General features: G+C 48.1%; 1 protein-coding gene across 3 annotated transcripts in view; it reads right to left on the bottom strand.

Moving 5' to 3' along the window:
* VANGL1 (VANGL planar cell polarity protein 1) overlaps window positions 1–18,180 on the bottom strand; it is a 51,330-nt gene extending 33,150 nt beyond the window's left edge. The window contains exons 1-4 of one of the 3 annotated variants that reach the window (XM_067033826.1): window positions 18,040–18,180; window positions 17,077–17,251; window positions 8,286–8,492; window positions 397–529 (exon numbers count right to left, since the gene is read on the bottom strand). In XM_067033826.1, coding sequence (XP_066889927.1) covers window positions 397–529; window positions 8,286–8,356 — 204 coding nt within the window. In that variant the 5' untranslated portion in view covers window positions 8,357–8,492; window positions 17,077–17,251; window positions 18,040–18,180. Of the gene's footprint in view, window positions 1–396; window positions 530–8,285; window positions 8,493–15,249; window positions 15,331–17,076; window positions 17,252–18,039 lie in introns of those variants that run through there. The other 2 variants (XM_059046094.2, XM_067033836.1) reach the window with 2 other exon arrangements.
* Window positions 18,181–22,356: the final 4,176 nt, after the last annotated feature.

Genomic DNA, 22,356 nt, shown 5'->3' with positions numbered 1-22,356 from the left:
CTAACCTCTCAGCTCTTCTTCCCAACATGACTTAGGGTCTCTGGAGAGCGAGTTTCCTTCTCTCTTACACTGTTCTACTTTGGAATGAGTCTCCAGAGACTGCAGCCTGCAACTTTCCCTTCTCTGCTCTGTCGTCAGCCTTGCTGGCTTCTTTTCAACACCATTCAAAGCAGGCCAACCAATCACACTTCAGAAGAATCCTCAAGCTAGCCAATGGTAGGTCAGGCTGTCCTTAGACCAACAAGAAACCACAGGATATAGATAAACTAATTAACATGCTAGAAAAATAAAGATAAAAACCCAAGAGAACCTATTACACCAAGACTTAGGAAAACATTTACAGAAAAGAGGCTTGATCAAGTGTCAGTGTACTTATAGACTGCCTTTGATCCTTACCTGAGCTTCCTCTGTCCGAGTAGAATCATTTGCCAACAGGGGCTCTCCAGTGGGAGCTTGAATGGTGACAGATTTTTCTGACCCTCTGCCATCTTTATTCCGGGGTGATTTGTGCCTCTCTCTATTTCTCTCCCTGAAAAAAAAAAAAAAAAAAAAAAAAGATAATCAGCTAGCACATTTATGCCATGTTAATTAACCCTCATCAAAACATGTTATAGGACCTCCTTGGTGGTGCAGTGGTTAAGAATCCACCCACCAACACAGGGGACACGGGTTCAAGCCCTGGTCTGGGAAGATCCCACATACCGCTGAGCAACTAAGCCCGTGCACCACAACTGAGACTGCGTGCCACAACTACTGAAGCCTGTGCACCTAGAGCCTGTGCTCTGCAACAAGAGGAGCCACCTCAATGAAAAGCCTGCACACCGCAACAAAGTGTAGCCCTGCTCGCCCCAAGTAGAGAAAGCCCGTGCGCAGCAACGAAGATCCAATGCAGCCCAAAATAAATTAATTAAATTTTAAAAATATATTGTTAAAAAAAACATGTTATAAATTTCATTTTGAATTTAAGAAACTTCTACACACACACACACACCCATCCCACCCCCCGGCAAAGAGTAAGCTGATCTTTACTCCCTACTTACTATTTTCTTTCTGCCACTCCAAGACCCCAAAAAAGACTGTCACTTCTTCTCTATCAACAGTGATCATATTTTTTCAAAGCCTAATACTGTGAACTTTAGAATTTCTGTAGGTAAGGCACATTTCATTGTAAAATTACTGACTTGATTTGATTATAATTCCCCTAAACTTATTTTCTAGGACTTTTTTTTTATTGGGACAACACAGCAAAATACTTAAGCTTTGGTCCATCCAAAAAAATCTGGGACACACTGTCACCCTACACCTTTGGACAAGAAGAGAAGAAAGGAAACCCTAAACCAATACAGAGAATCAGTTACTTCTCATTCCTACAAATTAAAAACGAAAAGTCATTCCCATAGATTCTAGATGAACTTAAAGCACCCACAGAAACATGCAAAAGCTAGAGCAGATGACCCCAAGAGGTACACACACGGTTGTGTGTGTGTGTGTGTGTGTGTGTGTGTGTGTGTGCGTGTGTTTTCAGGTCCCCTAAGGAAAGCAGACTGTTGCATCATTTTACCCCAGATGAACCTCCTGGGTGGTCTCTCAGGGTGATTATGAGCGCACCCTGCTGTGGGTCAATGCTGAAATTAGGAAAGGAATCAACCACTGTGCAAAGCCCAGGGGTCATGACCTGGACATTAACCACCTATAGAGACTGGCACCCCTACCCCCAACTGTGAAGAGTCAACCCAGGAGCCCCACCAAAGGAGCCCCTCAGTGGCCAAGAAAAAGTTCCCTCAAACTCCGTCCCACAGGCCGCCCTGATATCATTCCTCCTTCCTTCACCCATGCGCCCTCCTCCCCAAGGTCTCCCAGGCAGGACAGAAGCATTGCACACACACACACTACAGAGACAGATGGTCAGATTTTGGTTCTGCTCCTACCTGATGTGTGAGCTTGCACAAGTTACTGAACCTGCCAATTAAAGAATGTTGCTCACTAGTGGCTCTAAAAGGATGAAGTCACCAGCCCCTGCAGTTGCTGACCTTCGACACACCCTGAAAGGAGTTCAGGGCAGAGATCAGGAATGAGGCACTCTGTGCTCTGGGAAAGCTGGAAGAACAGCCCTTCAGACAGTTAGACATTTTCAGGAGAAAATTTTGTGAACCCAATTTCTCGCATCTTCTCATACCTAGAAAAGCACTAAAATCATTAATGGAGACATCTGCTCCTTGTGACTAGCAGCCACCTTCTACCAAGATGTGTGCCTGCTTGCATGTACCCCTTTCGTCAAGTCATATAGATGCTGACCTCCCCCACTACCTCTTCAGAGCAGTTCCTCCAAGCCATCTGAGAGGCTGTCTCCCAGGCTTTAGTCCTCAGGAAGCCCCAAATAAAAGTGACCTCACAGCTCTCATGTTGTATTTTATTTCAGTTGACAAGCCTCTGAAAAACATCATCTATGCAGTGGGGATAATGACCTCACCACACAGACACAGGGATGTGAAATAATACACTGTAGCTATTATTATTGCTATTACTATCCACACATGGCAAAGAATGGTGACTTGACTCGGTGAAGCAGAAGAGTATGCGTTCCTTGGAGACAGATGAGAAAGAAGCTTTTAACACACAATCAAACCCCCTCCCCCTGCACAGCGTCCCTCTTATTAACCTACTCCTTAGCTAACAAAACCACAGGCACACTTTCTGTGGTCAAACTTCTGCTTTATCAATATCTCCCTAGGATAAGCCCTGGTTAATTCCTTTCAAGGGCAGGGAGGCTTCAGTTGTCCCAGAGACGCTTTCAGTGATACCATCTCTAATCCCTGTAGCATAATTTATCACTACAATCTATTGCTAAATTAGAGTGCAGAAATAGATTCGTTCTGGTCAACTCTGGTGTTTTATTTTAGCTGGGAAACTAAGGACACAGCTAAGAGACTTTGCTTATCCAGGGGTGTGTCTCACTGCCAATCTCTCCACTCCCCATCCCAATTTAAAGAGCACTTTACCAAGTGCTTTCTTATATTAATCTTGTTCAACCCTAACGATAACCCTATGAGGTATTACTGTCTGCATGTTATAAATGAGGAAACGGAGGCTCACAGAGGTTAAGTGACTCCCTAAAGTCAGAGTAAGTGGCAGAGCAGGACGTGAACCCACCGCCTGGATTCAGACCCGCTCTGCTGCACCGATGTGAAGAGCGGCTGAAAGACTCTGTCGCGTAAGTATTCCTTACGTTCATTCTCACACCCTGAACTTGATGAACTCACCAGAGCTATGGAATCTGCCTTTGAAGCTACTGCTAGAAGTCACGACTGGACCATGACCTTGGAGAACACAAAGCAGTGCACCCAACACTCTGGGCTGCCAAAGACAACCACTTCAAAAGGACTCACTGTGAGAAACGATAAGCAATTTGGGAACGTTTTCCCATAGGTCTCATCAGTCTTAGAATGAGCTGTTTAGACTAAGTGTGGAATCACTGTTCCCCAGGACCCCACCTTGGCCAGGCCAGACCGAGGCACTCCTCCTCTGACTCTGTTTCCACTTTCCCCAACTGCTCTCACATCTATCACTGTCCTGCCATGTGCCAAGTCCCATGCGACTCCCATCAATCTCTTCACTGGTACCATGGGTCAAATCCTGTGACGGCACAAATTCCACTGGAAATCAAAATTCTTTCACTGAGTGCCAATTCCTGCAGGCTGAACACTGCCAGGGCCAGAAGCGGGTAGGGAACCACCCAGGGCTGGAAACAGCCTCTCAGGGGCCAGCCATTCCTCGACCCGACCCCAGCTGGACCAGCCTGGCCCTTAAAGGGCCCAACAGTCCCCAAAGGAGAAGCGATCTCTACAGTTTCCCTGGTAACATCGGAGGTAAACCAGATAAGAGCCTATTATTACCTGACAACCCCAGGAAGGTTTCTCATCCTCCAAGCCCAAAACCCTAAACCAGTGCTTCTCAAACTTGAATGTGCAGACAAGCCACCTGGGGTGCAGATTCACTGGTCCCATCCTCAGAGAAATAGTCCAGAAGGGAGAGACAACAGGAATCCGCCCTTTTCATTAGCACCCCAGGTGATTAGGAGACAGGTGGTCCAGGAAACTTTGCCCAAGGCTCTCCCACCCAAATCCTCCCTCCTCCGGGGAAGGAGGTGGTCGGAGCCACTACTCAGAAATTTCCCTGTTTGTAAAATGCCCTGTATTCGGCGGGGGGCTCAATAACGGGAGCTGTGCGTGCAGCGCTCAGCTATACAATGTTGCAACGTACAGTGTGGCTTCTATACTAAAACAGCATTAAGTGGGTGAGGCTGGGAGCCGGACTCAGGACGGCGGGCATCAGGCCCAGAGCCAAGAGCCTTCCATACACTGTCAAGTGAGGGGCCGATGGAAAGCTCACCCTATCAACTCAATGCGGGCTGCATGTTGTGCTGGTCCTTGTCAAGGGAGAAAGACCTGTTGTACAGCTTTTATAAAAATCACTGGTCCTGAATTACTGCTCTGAATTACTGTCTGAGCCTGGACTACATAGAGAAGTCCAACAAAACGGCTGCCTTCCAAGTGCTTTCCAGCATGCAGAGCTATGAGCCCAGTATGGCTGCTGCTTCACTGCACGGGTACCCAAACGTTTATCCCCAGAGCTCCAACTGCCGTGATGTCAAGGACGTGCCAAGCACCCTCCAGGAGAGGGCCCGCCAGCGGTGAAGACCATCAGTCCATGGTGTCTAAGAGAAACAGGAGACAGGGGGCAGGCTACCAAACCACTGAAAGGATTTTTCAAACACATGTGCACTTGGTGTTTTTCCAACTCCACCCGAGTTGTCTGGATCACCTAGGCATCTTTGCTGGGCAGGTGCGTCAGCCACAGGAATACTTGTATCTTTATCTCTGAGCCTGTCTCCATGCATCATCTGCCCGTATGAGTAAAGATAAGTCAGGGGTTGGGGGGCAAGCAATAACGTGCTGGAGGGCTAGGCATGTGTCTGTACCTGCACGTGTGTGAGTGTGTAAATGCTCGTATTCAGGCGATTCTAGAGTTGAGCCCTGGGGGTGCTGCTGTAAAGCCCGTCTCACTCTGACCAGAATCCCCGTCTATTCCTAGAGCGTTCCCACTCAGAGTCAGCATTTCCTGGGAAGATGATTTTGCCCTCTTTCTGTTGTTTGTCTCTTTCTATTTGGGGAAAGCCAGCCGGTTACTCTTCCCTTTCCTTCTCTACCACCACCCACTACCTGTCCTTTCTCCAGCAACTGCGACTGAGGGGGCCTGGCTGCTTCCTCTCGGCACTGCCTCGGGTGCGAGGGCTGGGCACAGCACAACCTGACTTGGAAGCGGCCTCTTTTGGACAATGCATTTTAGTACATTAGTCACATGGCTTCCCCTCCACTCCCTTTTTTCCCTATCAGTTACTCCTGCCGCTCTCCACCCAGCACAGCCCAGGGAGGAAAGCATGGCTTCCAAAGGAGGAATAAATGGGGCCCTTAAACCTGAGGGTCCCCACCAACCTCATAACTTCTGGCAAATAGTGTTGTCTCTCTGCGTCTCAATTGTATCCCCTGTTGAACGGGGGGCCCCACCTCCCACCGTTCTGGGACTGCTGTGAGGCTGGGGGATAATGACCAAGGGTCCTAACAGGCACTCTCAAACTGGTCATGAACAGTACTGGCAGCCGCTGTATTGAACTCAGGCGAACTGGTGCTCCAAAATCCAAAGGTTAGGCGAGGTCGGCTGGAGTCTGTGCCGTTTTCCCAGCAAGTTAACTGGATACCCTCTGGAGATGGCAGGTATCACAAAACCAGACCACTAACCTCTTTGTTAGAAAAGAGTCACTTGTCATCAGCTTAGGACCCAGCCAGTCCTCCAAAGATGATCTCCGTGTCATCAGGCATATCAAGTTTGCTGCCCTTTATTATTCCCCTCTGACAGTTCTACTAAGATTCCCAAAGAGCAAGCTCCCTCTCCTTTCCTACTCTGCCGTTCAAATTCCCAACAAATCCCCGAGCAAAGCAGCCCTCACAGGGACACTCCCGGGTGATAGAGACCCTCTGCTGGGTCCAGGGCACGCCTGTGGGAGGCTACTACTACTCCCCGATACCACCCTGACAAAGGACTCCCAGCACCCACTCTCTATGGATTACAACCTCTGCCCAACAGTCACTATGCCCTACGGGGCTGCCTGTCAGGGAAGCCAACTCAGAGGTTGTTGCTTTTCTAAAGATGCCAGGAAGTTCACCTATAAACCTCGAATCTCTCACCCTGAGCTCTTCTGAGTAGGCATTCAGCAACACCCTCGATTAAATTATTAAAGGTCTCAGCTTGTATTATCATTTGCCAAGTACTTTCCGCAGGGGTCCAAGAAGGCCCTCAGAGTTCTGCATGCTGTTTTCATTGAAAGTTAGAGTCTCCTAAAGTTACCACCAGAGCACTGCAGTATCAATTTCTGGGGGCCCCAAGGGGCCTGAGGAAACAGCAGTGCAGAGCAATGACACTAGGGACACAAGTCTAGATAAAGGAGGCCAGAGATGGTTCCTCCTCTGAACACTGCCAGGCGCCCCTCTCTACTCATCCCCAAGCACCAAGAGAACCCCAAATTCCCACTCCACTCATTACAGTATAGGATGGGGAAGCTTGGCACACTGACATGGGAATTGCTTTTTCCAGTGAAGTTCAAAGATTGGATATTTTTACACAGCTGTTTCTAGTATTTTAGAACAAATCTGATATGTTTACCCACTGATTGAAATTTGTGATTAAATGTTTCTCACCAGAGGGTTCCTGACTTTCTCAGGATCTGGGCTCTGGCATGTTACTTTACGCCTCACTCAGCAGCCCTCCTCGCTGTTTCCCATGCTGACTAGAAAGCTTTGCCTGGGCTCCAGCACAAGCTCATTTACCTCTTTTCCCCAGATTGTTATGATTACAAGAGCAATACATGAAATTTAGAAAATAAAGAAAGTTAAAACACACACACACACACAACTATAATCCCAATAGTTGCACACCTAGAGACAGGCATGGTTAATCTGTTACCATTCATTGTATCATAAGAATATATAACCATTATATGTACAAAGTTTTGAATCTTGTTTTTTAGTAACATGGCATCATATGTATTTTCTCATGTCATTAAATAATCTTTGAAAGTCCTTCTTTTACACTCATTCCATTTCTATTTTTAATCACAAAATATACACTTGTAAAAGACTGAACAAGTACAGAAAGATAAAGCATAAATGAAAGTTCCTATCAGTCACCATACTGTGTGGACCCCTTCCCTGTGGATGACTGCTCCAGGCAGCTCGGATACTATCCTTCCATCCTGCTCTGCATTCAGCTGCTTATATGGGGAACTGCTCAGTCAGGGAAACACCACTATAATCACCATTCCCAGCCATGGCAGGGCTGTGACCACAGGTGGGCCTTTGAATGTGGTACTGAAACGCCAAGGCCATTGATAGCATTAATACAGCCACTGGTTAGGGACCTACTATGTGCTGTGTTAAATGCTTCACAAGCATAATCTCGTTTAATCCTCTCAACAGCCCTGCTATACCCATTTTACAGACGAGGGCTCTAAGTGAGAGGCAGCACTGCAATTTTATCGACTGCACTCTTCACCAGTACAGTACCACCTCTTCATTCATTCATTTCCCCGTTTCTCTCCTCACCATACTGCAGGTCTGTAATACTGCAGGCCTTACGAATACCAGTGCAGACCTGTTCATTCCTCACAGAGGAGAGGAAATTTGGCCCCATCACCGAGGTCGGAGTTTCCAAAACCCAGGCCTGCTCACTGGGAAGACTAGTCAGAGAGAAATAAATAAGGCACCAGGCCAATCCTGCCACTTCAGTGGATAAGCCTCAGGCAAATGCATAATGAACAATGAGTCAGCAGCTTTGGGTGAGGAGCAACAAATTAACACTTTTTTTTTTTTTTGAACTTTCACTTACATTCTTGGTAAAGCTTTGAGAGAACTGTCATCTATGAAAAGTACTTAGAAATGAAAAACATTTCCACTGAAGGGAGAAACTTTAATTTAATTTAAACTTTAATTTAAAATCAATTGTGAGAAATTAAAGTCATCAACTGTAATGGTGGCTATAAAATGTAAAGTGGTGGTGTAGTTCCTCCCAATACCTGTTAAATGCTCTTAAAGCTCAGCTTCTCAGGCACCAGTGGACTGAACCTCCAGCGTCAACTGCCCTGCAGTGGTACTGTTTGAAAGTGAGCGCAGGCAGCCTGAGCAACCTGCAAGTTTCCCCCAAAGGAAAAGTGGAACAAGCAGTAGCTTACATACCCTTGTCTGTGAGATTTTTTCGAGTGACTAGAATAGTAAGAATATCCAGAATACGTGGATTCGGTATCCATAGCAATGGAGAGCTTGCTCTTGCTGAAGGAGCAGGTACTGTTTCTCCTTAGAGGTAGAGAATCTCACCTACTGGACTCCTCCTCAGACCTCAAAGGGCCTGGGAATCAAGGACTTCCTCTTCGGCGGGAACAAATTCTGGGAAAACAGGAAAAAAAAAAAAAAGATATCAACCTTCAAAGCCAAACCCAAGGGGTCAGAAGATAAGTGACAGTAGGAACCTCCTCTCTGGGGTCTCTATGATGGAACGAGTGAGCAAGGGTGAGGCTCCTGAGCGCTAAATGCTCCACTCTGGCAGCAGCCAGCTTGCCCAGGTGTCTGGGAGGGGGACAGGTGGGTGCCGGGCAAGCCCAACCCCCTCCCCCACACCCCGCGGCAGCGGGAAACCTGAGGTGGGAGAGACCTGGCCCTTGGCCATCTCCCAGACACAGCCCGGCCTTCCTGGCATCCCAGCCCTGGACACCGTGCCCAGCTCCCACTGCCAGTGTGCTGGTTACAAAACAATACCCAGGGAAGCAGCTTTTAAGGGATTTGCTCAGAGTTTCCGAAAGCCACTGGGAGAAAAAAAAAAAAAAAAAAAGGTTCTCAATCTCTTTAATCCAGGAATCCAAACTCCTGAGAATTTATCTCAGGGAACTAATCTCTTTTTTTTAAAAGAAAAACTATTATTAGCACATTGTCTAAAATAGTGAAAAGCGAGAAACACTCTCAATGCCCCGCAAACAGAGGATTAGGTCAGGGAAACATGATTCATTCACCCAAAGAAACATCATAGAGCTGTTTAAAAAATGCTAATTATGAAGAACAGAAATTTGTATGATATAGTGATAAGTTTAAAAAGCAGGCTACATACAGCATTGCAGATAGACACTGAAATCTACATTCCAGTTACAAGCACATAAAATCACTTATGTAAGGACAAGGATGACAGAACATCAGAAAATGAAAGCAGGTGATTTATTAGCTGCAGGTTCCTGGGTCTTTTCCCACATTTTCATTAGATATTGCTATGAAATTAAAATAAATTGGAAACATTTCCATGTACAGGCTAAACCTTTACTTCGAGAGAAAGGAGTTCTGCACCCCTCACCCCAGAGCTGCTCTCCACCTCACAGGGCTCCTCCTTACAGCGCCCCTGGAAGCTGACACTGTAAACAGAGCCAGTGAGATCAGTGTGAAGAAAAAACAAAGAAGCTGCAAAGGCCATACCTCTACCCCCACTGGGAGGAGGCCAAGGCTCCTGAGCAATGACCTGCCAGCCTGGAGGGAATCACCCACAAACCACCACTGGCCAACACAGTCCAAGCCTCAGTACCACCTAGGTTGTGTTTGCCCTTGTCATTCATTCCCTAGGGTCTGTCACCTAGGGCTAGCTAGCCTCCCTTGTCCTGACGTCCTGACTTACTATTTCATGTCTGCTCTCCTGCATGAGCCCAAGGTGAGCAGTGGGGAGACCCGGGGTCTGGCCAGGGCTCCTCACTGTCAAGTACAACCGGGGATAAGTCACCTGCCTTCTTGAGCCTCAGTTCCCTCATCTGTCAAATGGGGATAAATCCACCAGCCATGGACTTCACAGGGTTGATCTGGAGATATAAGCTGATACAGTATTGGGAGCTGGTTCCAATCCCAGGCTTTACTCACCTGTTAGCTATACGACCTCAGTCAAATCATTAAATCTCTCTGAACCCACATCTGTAAAAGGTGAATAAAAGGGCTCATGCGAGAAACAAACAAGCTACCACTGTGACCACTCCCAGCACCAGCTCCAATACGCTGGATAAGGGGCATTTGGGGTTATCAAGCCTCCCGTGACCAGTCCCCAACCTAGAGGCTCTCCTTGTCTCTCTCAGTAAGAGAAAGGCATGGAAAGGAGCAAGGCAGAGTGGGCGCCCATGCTCACCTTCCCACCTGAGGCTCACCTGCGGCCAGACAGCACTGGCTTGCATCCCAGTGCAGTCCAGGCCTTGCTAACTAGCTGTGTCCCCCTCGGAGCCTCAGGTCTCCTCATCCGTAAAATGGAAATAAGGCAGCCTATTTCGTGGGGTGACTGTAAAGAATCAAATGTGGAAAAAAACCCCACTGTGGGCATTTTAAAAACATGTTAGTTTTGCTCTTGGACCTTCCCCCACTTTTCCAGAAGACTTTAAGGGCCTGCTCATCTTTTTTTTCCTCCCTACTCTTCTTCCCAGCAGGTTCCCTAGCAATTTCAATGAGCTTTCAGCACCTTAGACTCTCACTTCCTTTCTGCTCTGGGCTATGCTGCTTGTTCTTCTCCATACCTGGCAGACGCCAGCCTCAGGAGGTGAGCCAAGATCTCCAGACCTGCCCTGAATGAGCCACTTTCCCCAAAGGGCCCTTCACCCAGCTCTCTGCTGACCTGCAGGTTCCAACACCCAGCTGCCTGGCCCAGAAACCTGACTGCTGACTTCTACACCCAGAATTGACCATCCACAACGTCTATACTATTTTCTTCCCTTCAACCCATTAACTCTCGATTCTCTCTTCCATCCCAGCTTCTAGCTATTTCTGGCTAAAGGCTGCTGGGGTGTCTTCAGGGGCAGGTGGCCCAGGCCCTGAAGACCTGGGCTGATCCTCTTCACGCTCCCCGGCCATGACACCGTGGGGCAGACACTTACTTCTCTGAGCTTATCTCCCCACCCCCCACCCCCACCCCACACCCCTGTAAAATGAGGCCATTTAATATGATCTCTTCCTAGGGTTGCTGTTAAGCATTAAAGGAAGCTCCCAAAATAAAGCCTCTGGCACATGCTAATGCAAATTTCATTCCCCTACTGCAAGAGGACGCCATCCTTCATCCTCATTAAAACCTCCGGCTGGGCTTCCCTGGTGGCGCAGTGGTTGAGAGTCCGCCTGCCGATGCAGGGGTCGCGGGTTCGTGCCCCAGTCCGGGAGGATCCCACATGACGCGGAGCAGCTGGGCCCGTGAGCCATGGCCGCTGAGCCTGCGCGTCCGGAGCCTGTGCTCCACGACGGAGAGGCCACAACAGTGAGAGGCCTGCGTACTGCAAAAAAAAAAAAAAAAAACCTCCGGCCATCCGTTACGGCAACGCCAGGCATGTCCCTCAAAGGAAATCAGGGGCTCCCAAGTGCTCTCTGGGGGAAAGCTTTACCTCCACTCTACCAGCTGCCCTTGTCTGGTTTCTCTCTCACAATTCCTAACTATACTTATCAAAGGGGTGGTTTGCACATGCTGCCATTCCCTCCCTCCCGTCACCCCAATCCTCCATCTTTGACACTCCATTGAAACAGCTCTAAGTTGGCCAGAGACTGCCAGGAGCCAAATCCAAAGGTGCCATCCTTGTCCTCCTTCCCCCAGACCTTCTTAACCCATGTATTCATTCATCCGCCTCCACGCTTAGTGGGGCTATGAGAGACCTGCTAGGCGATGCTAGGTTACAGCAATGACAATGGCACACAGCACACGGCTGCCCTCGCGGAGCTCTCTGCTGCCTGTCCTCCTCCGATTTGATGGTGTTTATGCTACTACCCCTCCAATAGTCCTTTCCCTCTCCCCCATCAAGTTATCTTTTAAAATTTATTTATTTATATATATATTTTTTGCGGTACGCGGGCCTCTCACTGTTGTGGCCTCTCCCGTTGCGGAGCACAGGCTCCGGACGCGCAGGCTCAGCGGCCATGGCTCACGGGCCGAGCCGCTCCGCGGCATGTGGGATCTTCCCAGACCGGGGCACGAACCCGCGTCCCCTGCATCGGCAGGCGGACTCTCAACCACTGCGCCACCAGGGAAGCCCCCAAGTTATCATTTAAGACTCAAAACTCACCCATTATTCTCCTCCATCCATGCATTTACTCTAGGATAAGCTCCATGGAGACAGGAGCTACTGTTTACCTACCCCAGGATTCACTGAACATAAGAGGTACCCAACAAATACTTACTGAAAGGATAAATCCCCAAATGCACATTTCCTACTCAGATAACTCTTGCTCCGCTGGGGATTATCATCCCCACCCCCCACGACGCTCGCCGGTGCCCCAGACTGTTCTTTTCAATTTCCTCCACTGGTGCCATACAAATATCCTACTGACCCTATACAGCCAACCCAGCACCATTTTCACAACTCCCTCCCCGCTTCAGCCCACACATTCTACTGTCACTAAGTGCCCTCTGTCCCCTAGGATCCACCCCTCACTCCCCAGGTTCTCAGGCCACCCACTTCCTCAAGGCTCCACGGACACAGGCCTAAACTATTACAAAGCCTGCAGGTTTCCTCACAGAATCCAGTCTCTGGAGAGTTCGGGCCCCTTCTGTGTCACACTGTCTCTATCAGAGCTATCAATTCTTGTCCAAGATCTCAGTGAGGATTAAGAAGCAGCAACCAGAGGCAGACGGACAAAATCCAGAGCGAACTCATCTCAAAAGCCAAGGGAAGAGTTTCTACATAGTTAACAGAAAAACACATCCTGAAGCTTATCATTGCAGCAGTACATTCACAAGATAGTTCTCTTGTATGCATGAGAAATTAGCAGAACTCAGATAACGTCAGAGGGAGGCCTTATCAGGAAGATAATAAAGTAATGAAAAGGAATCAGGTTCTCTGGGTAATAAACTAATAGGCTGCTGCCCTGGCTTGACTAGGATAGGGTCATATAAAGGTGTAAATGTGGATCCTGGAATCTGGAACTATCTTCTATCACACTGACCCCTGACATGACCCAGACTGTGCCTGGCTCTGGCTGGGCAGCTGCCAGAGTGATCTTTCAAATCACGACGTGGACGTCACTTCCCTGCTTAAAACCCCTCCATGATGCTCCGCTGCACTTCATATAAAACTCAAAATCCTTCACTTGGTCTGCCAGGCCCTGCCCACCTCTCCAGCTGGGCTTTCCTTCTCTACCTGAGGTTCTCTGAGGCACCTGGCTGTCTGCAGGCTCAGTATATCTGCTCTACTCAGTCTACACCCACCTCATTTTGCCCAATTCCTACTCATCCCTCTCAGCTGAAATACAGCTTCTTTCAAGGGCCTTTCCGGTCCTCCGGCCTCGACTGGCCCTCTTTCCCAGCTTCCTGTACTTCTTGATATCCCGATTTCCAGTTACACAGGGACTGGCTCCTGTAGAGACAGTAAGCTCCACAAGGGCAGTGGCCTCTTTCATTACTCTCTCTTCAGCTCCTGGAGCACAACAGGCTCTCTGTAAATGTGTGCTGAATGAAGGCAGGGTTTAGGCGGCAGATCTCGGGACGCGGAGCCCATAGGTTCACTGTGGAAGAAACCTTAGAGGTCGTCTATTTTAAATCCTCAGTTTTACAACCGAAGAAAAAGATGCAGAGATTACATTCCACAGTGATATCCGAACCACCAAGAGTGGAGCTGCTCTGCTGCTTGCACAAGTCTTACTCAGCGGCAAAGGTTATATGCCAGACACAGTAAGAACTGGCATCAGTCTCTGCCTCCCCCTGTCCTCCTGTCATTTATCCCTTCCAGGCTGCAAGCAAACACCAGGATAGGGCTAGAGCTTGTCAAATCACATCTCATGAAGGTCAGAGGGCAGTGTTGAGACAGGTGCAAGAGCACTTTTGACTAAGCGGCAGCATCTTAAATCTGGAATTCCCCAGCAAAAATGTCAGAGAACCTCCTTCACCCCCCCTTTATTAAATGCAAAGTGGGGATCAGTGGCCTCGAAGAGAATCTGCCCCTAAAGTCACATTCACTCACATAAAATAGACCTGACTCCTACTTAAAAGGAAAACACAGTGTTCAGAAAATCATATGAGGGAAATAATATGTTATGGCAATGACAGTGGTAAACATAAGCTAACCTTCTCAGAAAAGGAAATTATAAAAATGTCAACAGTTCTGCCTAGAGCTATTAAGTGAACTTGGGTTGGAGGGTAGAAAGTTACCTTGCAAGGGATACAGAGACACACGCTGACTTTAAACAGCCATTCTGCTCCTTCTGCAGTGGATATATTTCCAAGGGAAGCAACTGTGTTTACATATACTGTGCACATCACTTTGAATATTTGATTTTTATCATATATATAATTCTATAGGGTTTACACCATTTATCATTTTTGTTGTTTTCAAGCTAACATTTTTCTCAAGGTACCCATTTTAAATTATGTGGCACTCAAGGCGAAAAGGATAATTTAGATAATTTTGTTTAGTCAACTTTTCCTCTACAGGGGACAAGCAATGAGCACAGGTTTTGAAGTTAGATTGTCACTGTTCAAATCCTGGCTCTGCTACTTATCAGCTGTGTGACCTCAGATTAATTACTTAACCTTTCTGTGCCTGTATCCCTAATTATAACAACAGAATTATATTTTACTTACCTTATAGGCTCAAGGGGGGTTAAATGAGATCATTCATAATCATTCAGACTAATGCCTAGCACACGGTAAGCACTCACAACTGGTAAGCATTATTACTACTTAGTAAAGTTAAATTCCTTCCATTGGAAAGAATACCTTTGTAAGGCACATGACTTATGTATCATTTTCATTAAACTTATGTACTTTTTTTGGTCTATGTGAGTCTACCTTTAATGAATCCCATTAGTATGGTTAACTAATTTATTGATTTCCATTCTCTTCCTTGCAGGCCTTCTTTTACCGTCCCCAGGTTAGAAGTGAGTATCAGAGAAAACTGTGTGTTTTATTAGGTTTATCTGGAGGACCTCAGGGTTGTAAGGGAGGATGGGAAGAAGTATTTTGCTGAACTTGTGGTCTATTAACCATAACACATCATCCAGGCCACTGATGTGGGGATCAGAAGGACTGTGGCATTTGCAACAAACCCAGTGATTCTTTCATTACAACACTGCTCTTATAAATGAGTGATTCCGGGCCACTATTCACAAGGAAAGAAAATGTCAACCTCATTTTACCTGTCTTGCCAATGATTTCACTCACCTTCCCAGAATATCTCCTCTTGGCTCCAGTCATCAATTACCTCTGAAACACCCTTAACAGCTGGGTACAGATTTCCAAAAGCTGTGAATGGTTAATGAGTCTGGAGTTCTTATGATGTATATTTGTTTTCAAGCACCCCCCGCCTTGTCCCCTGCCAGATTTTTAAGCTTTGGAAAAGTAAATTTTGTAAGTAGTATCTCCCCTGTAAATTCCATGATGCCGGGTCCAATGATGGCTGTCCAATAAGTGGTATTCAGAAGGACACCAATGGAGACAGACCTCAGCTGAACATACACGCACCTTTTCATCAGGCTTCAGGTGAGACCAGAGCCACTACTAGAAACATGGTCCAACCCCACGTCCACCTAATCCTGTCTTGTCCACCTTCTGGAAAATGGCACAGCACGATGCCCATACACAGCTAGTCACCTAGCCACAGCTAGTCCACTTTATAGAGAGAGAAGGGCCATAATAATCTAATGGCTCAGAGTTAATCGAGTGCTTCCTATGTATTAGGAACTGTTTTAAGTCATTTGCATATAATATCTCACTTAATCCTCAGAACAAGCCTTATATGGGAGAAAAAATATGAATTTCATGTTATAGTTAAGAAAACCAAGGTGGCATACCTGGTAAGTGCTGGAGCCAGGCCTTGAACTCTGACAGTCTAATTCCAGAACCTGTGCTCTTGACTATGGAAACTATATAGCAATGTAGCAATTACCAGACTTGTTTATTTACAGAGAGGAGGGGAGGCACCAGTCACAAATTGTCCCAAACCACACATAATCCACAAAGAATTCTGCAATTTCAACTCCTACTCACAGGTTCAGTGTCCCAAGCATTGTGGGAGTCCAAAAGAAAAGAAATGAATCTGAAATAGTTCTAACTCCAATGAGCTCACAGCCTAAAGGTAGAACCTGCCTATTAACATACAATGTGCTAAGTGCCCACTCAACCCAAATGCTGCTGAGCTCTGGGATAACAAACAGGGTGTGTGTTTGTGTGTGTTGGGGGATGGAGGGGAGAATACCTTCCTCACTCAACATTTGTTTATTCTCCAGTGGAACAGGGTGACCTGGCATTGCTTCTTGGTCAGGAAACCTTCCTTTACGGTTTTATCCTTTTGCTCAAGTACACAAGGCAATGAAAATGTGTGCCTGGCAAGCAGTCCTTACAAATATGCCATTCTCAAAATTCTCCCATTTTACTTACAAATTAAGTTGCAACCAAATCATACTGCCAACACTGTAACAGTGAAAATTTCACACTAGCTGTTTCACTAATTACACTGAGAGACACCAAAGTCTGGGAATGCTAAATGCTTATGATAGGTGGAGTGTTATTTCTTTGAACTGTAGAATAAACAGTTTCCTCCCACAAATCAAAGCCCCAACTATATCACATTGATTTAATTCAACTCTAAAAACTCTAATTAGTGGTTACATAAAATGACTAATTACATCTCTCTGGATTCAGACAGTTTCTGCCATCTCACTTAAAGAGCCTAGGAGCTGTGTAATCAAACAACCCACCCACTGGAAGGAGAATGCTAATTAGCATTGTTGATTGGTGACATAAGTTATAATATTTTTCCAGCAACCCTGTAAAATTTATAAATACATCAGTGAAAATGCCAGATTCTTTACAGCTTGCTAGCTTTTGGAATAGATGTCTAAAAATACATGCATTTCCAATGACAGCCCCCCGAAAGCGGGTTAACAAAATGCACGTGCCAGCCACAAAATCATCATAATAAAGAGCTCTAACATCTCTTAACAAGCGGCTAAAAGAGCTCACAACACCTTCGCGGGGTGGGCTTTATACCTGCTTTGAAGCTGTGAAAACTGAGCCACAGGTTTCTCGGCTCCAAGTCTCACTAGTTCATCTCCGGGCCGCCAGGCCGCGGCTCCGCCCCACTCCTGCCTCCGCCACCGACGCGTTTAAATTTTTATAAAGCTTCACACTTCTCTGGACATGTTTGCTTGGGGCAGTTTAAAGCCTGCAGGAGGAAATAAGGTCCTGCCCGTAGCGAAGGCTGCCCCGAGGCGGCGAGATTGCCTCCAACCGGGACGCCTCGGGCAGAGACTAGCCGGACGCCTCCTGCTCCACCCCGGCGTTTTTGAAAGTAAACTCCTACCTGCCTGTTGCGCTCTCCGATGCGCAACCGGGCTCGCCCCCCGCCCGCCTCCTGGGCCAGCTCCCTTCTGTAAGCGAGGTGGGAACACAGGCCAGCTCTGTGCCGGTTTCTGGCCCAGGGTCGGGCGGGCCCCAGGGCGCGGGCTGTTCCCGGGTCGAGCCCCGCGGCGGGGTGGGAACCACGGAGCGCGCCCGGCTCCAGGGGTGCGCAGGGCGGTCCGGCCCCAGCCCCGCAGGGCCGGTGCCTCAGCGCGGGTGCCTGTAGAAACGCTCGGCCACTCCCTGCCGGCCGGGGCGCGCACCCCAAAGTGCAGCCAGGGGAGAAGCGAGCGTCCGAGGCGTGGGGAGGAAATGCCCGGACCGAGGAAGTGGGGTGCGCGGGGAGCGCGGCCCCGGGGCGGGAGGGGCGCACCTCGCGGGGATGGGAGAAGAGTGGGGTCCCGGGAAGCACGGCTCGGGCTATGGACCGCGGGAGGGAAGGAGGCTCCCGGCCAGAGGCGGGAGGAGGGCATTGAACCGGGGTCTGAGTCCGGGGTGGGGCTGCGGGAGGAGGACTCAGGGGCTCGCGGGCTCGCGGGTCCGGGTGGGGGCGTCTCCCCGCGAGAGGTCTGCACCCCGCGCCCGCCGCGCCCGGCCTGCGGCGGGACTCACCTCCGCGCCGGCCGTGCGGGCTCCGCGGCCCGCGGTCTCGGCTCGCAGCGGCACCGACTCTGCGGCCTGCACTGGGCTCCTGTAGAGGCAGAGCCCCGCCGCCGCCGCCGCTGCACTGCTGCTTTCCGCTTCCTGTCCCGGCGCCGCCCCGCAGCCCGAGCCCAGCCCTGAGAGCCCGGCGCGGCCGCGAGCCAAGAGCAGCGAGCGCGGCCGGCTCAGCCGAGGGCCCGGCCCACCTGCAGCGCAGGGCGGGGCCCGCCGGCGTCTCCCCCCAACCCCCAGGCTCTCAGTGCCCCGACACACACACACACTCAAACACACCGACTCACACACACACCCGCGCAGGCACACTCATACCCACACAGACCCTAGGGGCTGACAACACACACACACACTCATCGACACATCACAAACACATGGTCAGGGATTAAACCCCCCAGCACCCCAACATACTTGCACGCTCAAGCTTACACACTCATGCACACACAGACTCACAACCATGCACAAAATTCAAGCCTGTCTGCCCCCACTGGAGCCCCATAACACATTTGCCCAGCAGCCCAGGGACTAACCCCCTACACACATACACACACACACACACACACACACACACACACATACATACACACACACTCACACACTCAAATACACATATTCCAAGAACCAGCCCACAAATGTCCATATATACCCACATCTCAACCCACATACACTCACGTTTAAACTCACATGCAGCTCTGGAAATGACCCCACGATATAACCATGCACACCCAGACCCCCTATAGGCCCCCAAAGCCGACCCTACCCCTCCTCCTCCCTTTAACAGTGTGGTCACTGCCCCCCAACCCCAGTATCCTAGAAGCTACTGGAAGAGCACACCCCTGAAGGCAGGCAGCCCCAGGTTCCAATCCTGATTCAACCGGGTGTGCTTCCAAGTCTTTGTTTCCCCGTCTGAAAAGCAGAGAGGAAGATAAAGCCAGCCTTTGCAGGATAGCGGTGAGGATTATGAAAAGTGGCTGGTGCCCAGTAGACACTGAACAGTTGCCAACTATTCATATGAATATTTACACTCTTCTTACTTAGTTGTCTTGTGTTTAGGGACTCATGTGGAGAGTCTGGAGTCTGGCTGGGACCCAAAGCAGCTTACATGGCAACGCTGCCCAGTAGAGGTGGTGTATAATGAAGTAGTGTGGGCAGTGGGGTGGGAAACATACCCATGCTGAACTAGCCTTAGGTACGGAACTTTAGCCCCTAAAGCCTCACTCTTCCCTCACCACCTCTTCCTCGTCCTCCCTAGTCCTCATTCTCTCTCCCATATATATTATATTTCTTGAGGACATTATGTAGGTGATCTTCATGCAGCCCCATCCGGCCACCAGGCTTACTGCTCACTCTTGGCTGTGTAAGGCGTCTGACCCTCCCCCTCGCCAGCCTCTTACCTGTCTCCTGAGGGCAGCCAGCTTCCTAAGGGTAAAGCCCATTGTCTGGCCACCCGAATCAGTGCTCAGGTGCAGAAATGTAGAGTTTTATAAAAACATGTCTCTTTCATCTTTAAAGTGTAGACCTTTTAAAGTTATAACAGGCCAGGGTTTTCCAAATGTAGTTATGATATTACTGAATAGCCCCCATGAGATCTACAGATCCTCAATGGGTTTTCATGAAAAGTGATTTTAGTACACTTTAGTGTATTATGTCTACATTACCATGTGGTGCTTTCGTGGGAAAGAGAGGTAGTGCAAAATAAACCCTTTTGTAAGATAATAAATTCACCTTTAAATGCCATCTGCTGTTTGTTTTAATCCGACAATCTCAAGTATTCGAGTTGAAAAGATGAGTTGGAAAACTTCTCAGGAACTGAATGATTGTATAACCCGGTTCCCATGACCTGTCACAGAGTGGGTCAGCCTTAACCTAGGGTTCGATTAGCAGGCTTTTACTGAACTCTTGCCTAGACTCTAGCTTAACCTTAATCAGTAAAAAAGGTGATGTTGGGGTATCCATCTGCTACTCCTTGGTCTTTTTTTTTTTTTTTTTTTTTTTTTTTTTGCGGTACGCGGGCCTCTCGCTGTTGTGGCCTCTCCCGTTGCAGAGCACAGGCTCCGGACGCGCAGGCTCAGCGGCCATGGCTCACGGGCCCAGCCGCTCCGCAGCATGTGGGATCCTCCCGGACCGGGGCATGAACCCGTTCCCCTGCATCGGCAGGCGGACTCTCAACCACTGCGCCACCAGGGAAGCCCTTCTTGGTCTTATCGTTTGTGCTAAAGTCAGTTGGGGAAAGGGGGTACTACGTACTGGGTGCTCTCAAGACAACAGCGTGACTGTAATTCCACAAATTCATGCATATATCTCTCTCCCTTCCTGCCCATTCTTGCAGATTTCACAAACCCTAAAATGCTACCCACTAAAGTTCTTCCTGCTACCCAGGTCCAACACAAATGCTGTCTTTATAAAGCCTTCTCCAGTTCTCCCAAAGAGAAAACATTCTCTTCTCCTCATTGGAATTCTCTGGATTTTTATGTTCCCCTTCTACCGTGTATTGGTTATTTTGTCTCACTCCTCAATAATGTGTAAATGCTAAGTCTTTATCTCTTTTCTGCCACAGGTCTTTCCACATAGTAGTCATTTTGAAAACTACTTAGCAAATGAATGAATGGCTATAAAATACCACTTTCCCTGGGAAATTAATAATCTAATCAGGAAATAATCTAATTAATTGGAAAGTAATCTAATTGGAAAGTTATGACATGTGCACATAAAGATAGTTAACAACAAAAGAATATATAAAATGCTAAATGCACTATTGGCACACTTTTTACGAAGTCACTTATCCAGCCTCAAGAATTCTGAATACACCTGAAAAACAGGAGTTAAGTGAGAAAGGCCTCTGATCAACTGAATAGCTTGCATAATTTATGCTTTAAAACAGATAGACTTTGGGACTTCCCTGGTGGTGCAGTGGTTAAGAATCCACCTGCCTATGCAGGGCACAGGGGTTTGAACCCGTGAAGATCCCACATGCCACGGAGCAACTAAGCCCGTGCGCCACGTCTACTGAGCCTGCGTTCTAGAGCCCGCGAGCCACAACTACTGAAGCCCGAGTGCCTAGAGCCTGTGATCCGCAACAAGAGAAGCCACTGCAATGAAGAGTAGCCCCTGCTCGCTGCAACTAGAGAAAGCCCGCGCCCAGCAACGAAGGCCCAACGCAGCCAAAAATAAATAAATAAATAAAAATTTTTAAAAACCAAAATAAATAGACTTTACACATAGGAGAATCGCTCATGCCCTCACTTAAGACACTGTTTACATATAGTTTACAAATATTTCTATAAACTTTGTCATCTGATTCCTAAGCCCACTGTAGTTTAGAAACACATTAAAAGAGAGCAGGAGGTGACCTCAGGAGACCCCGGGGACCACAAAGCGGGGGTCATTGCAAAGACTATTTAACTCCAAAACTCATTCCCTTTCCTTTTACCAGTTACTCCTCTTGGTACAGTATCACATCACAGAATACTGATGACCCTGAGTTATAAAAGTTAGATGGGGGCTTCCCTCGTGGCGCAGTGGTTGCGAGTCCGCCTGCCGATTCAGGGGACACGGGTTCGTGACCCCGTCCGGGAAGATCCCACATGCCGCGGAGCAGCTGGGCCCGTGAGCCGTGGCCGCTGAGCCTGCACTTCCGGAGACTGTGCTCTGCAACGGGAGAGGCCACAACAGTGAGAGGCCCGAAAAAAGTTAGAATGATATTCTGTAGATAGTACCCTATTTAAGAAGACAGGGAAGATGTTGAAAAAAAATTAGATTTCCATCCAAAATGTTTGAAATGTTAAGTGCTGGTTCTTTAAAAGTCCATTTTCTGTAAAATCTACATATGTGTAATATCTGCTTATAGGTTAATAATGCCAGTAATGAGGTGCTAAAATATGGGTTATTAGTTCCCACAGGGAGAGTCACACAGGTCTGAATGGTCAAGGTCAAGGTCAACTTGTCTGTGAGGATAAGAAAAGAAGGAAAAGAAGAAAGAAAGAAGTGTAAGGAGCACAGGTGGAGGACAGTGGCTGGAACAGTGACTGGCTTATCTCAACTACTTGCTTAATCAATATGAGTTGAATAAATGGGTAAATAGTATTTCTGTTTGGAGTCTGGGCAGGGGTGTGTCTGAGATAGAGTCAAGGGCGGTGAGCAGAGTGGTTAAGCTCAAGAAAAGGGCTCATGCTGAGACATAGAGGATTCAAAGTTGAGTGGCTAGGATTAGAAGATGGAGAACTTGGAATCCAATATTAGTATTTGAACTTTTTAAAATGGGCTAGCCATGTGATA

Source organism: Kogia breviceps, chromosome 1 (assembly GCF_026419965.1).
Source record: "Kogia breviceps isolate mKogBre1 chromosome 1, mKogBre1 haplotype 1, whole genome shotgun sequence".
In the NCBI taxonomy this organism is placed as follows: domain Eukaryota; kingdom Metazoa; phylum Chordata; class Mammalia; order Artiodactyla; family Physeteridae; genus Kogia; species Kogia breviceps.
The sequence above is the reverse complement of the archived record's forward strand: the minus strand, read 5'-3'. Positions and strand labels throughout refer to the sequence as shown.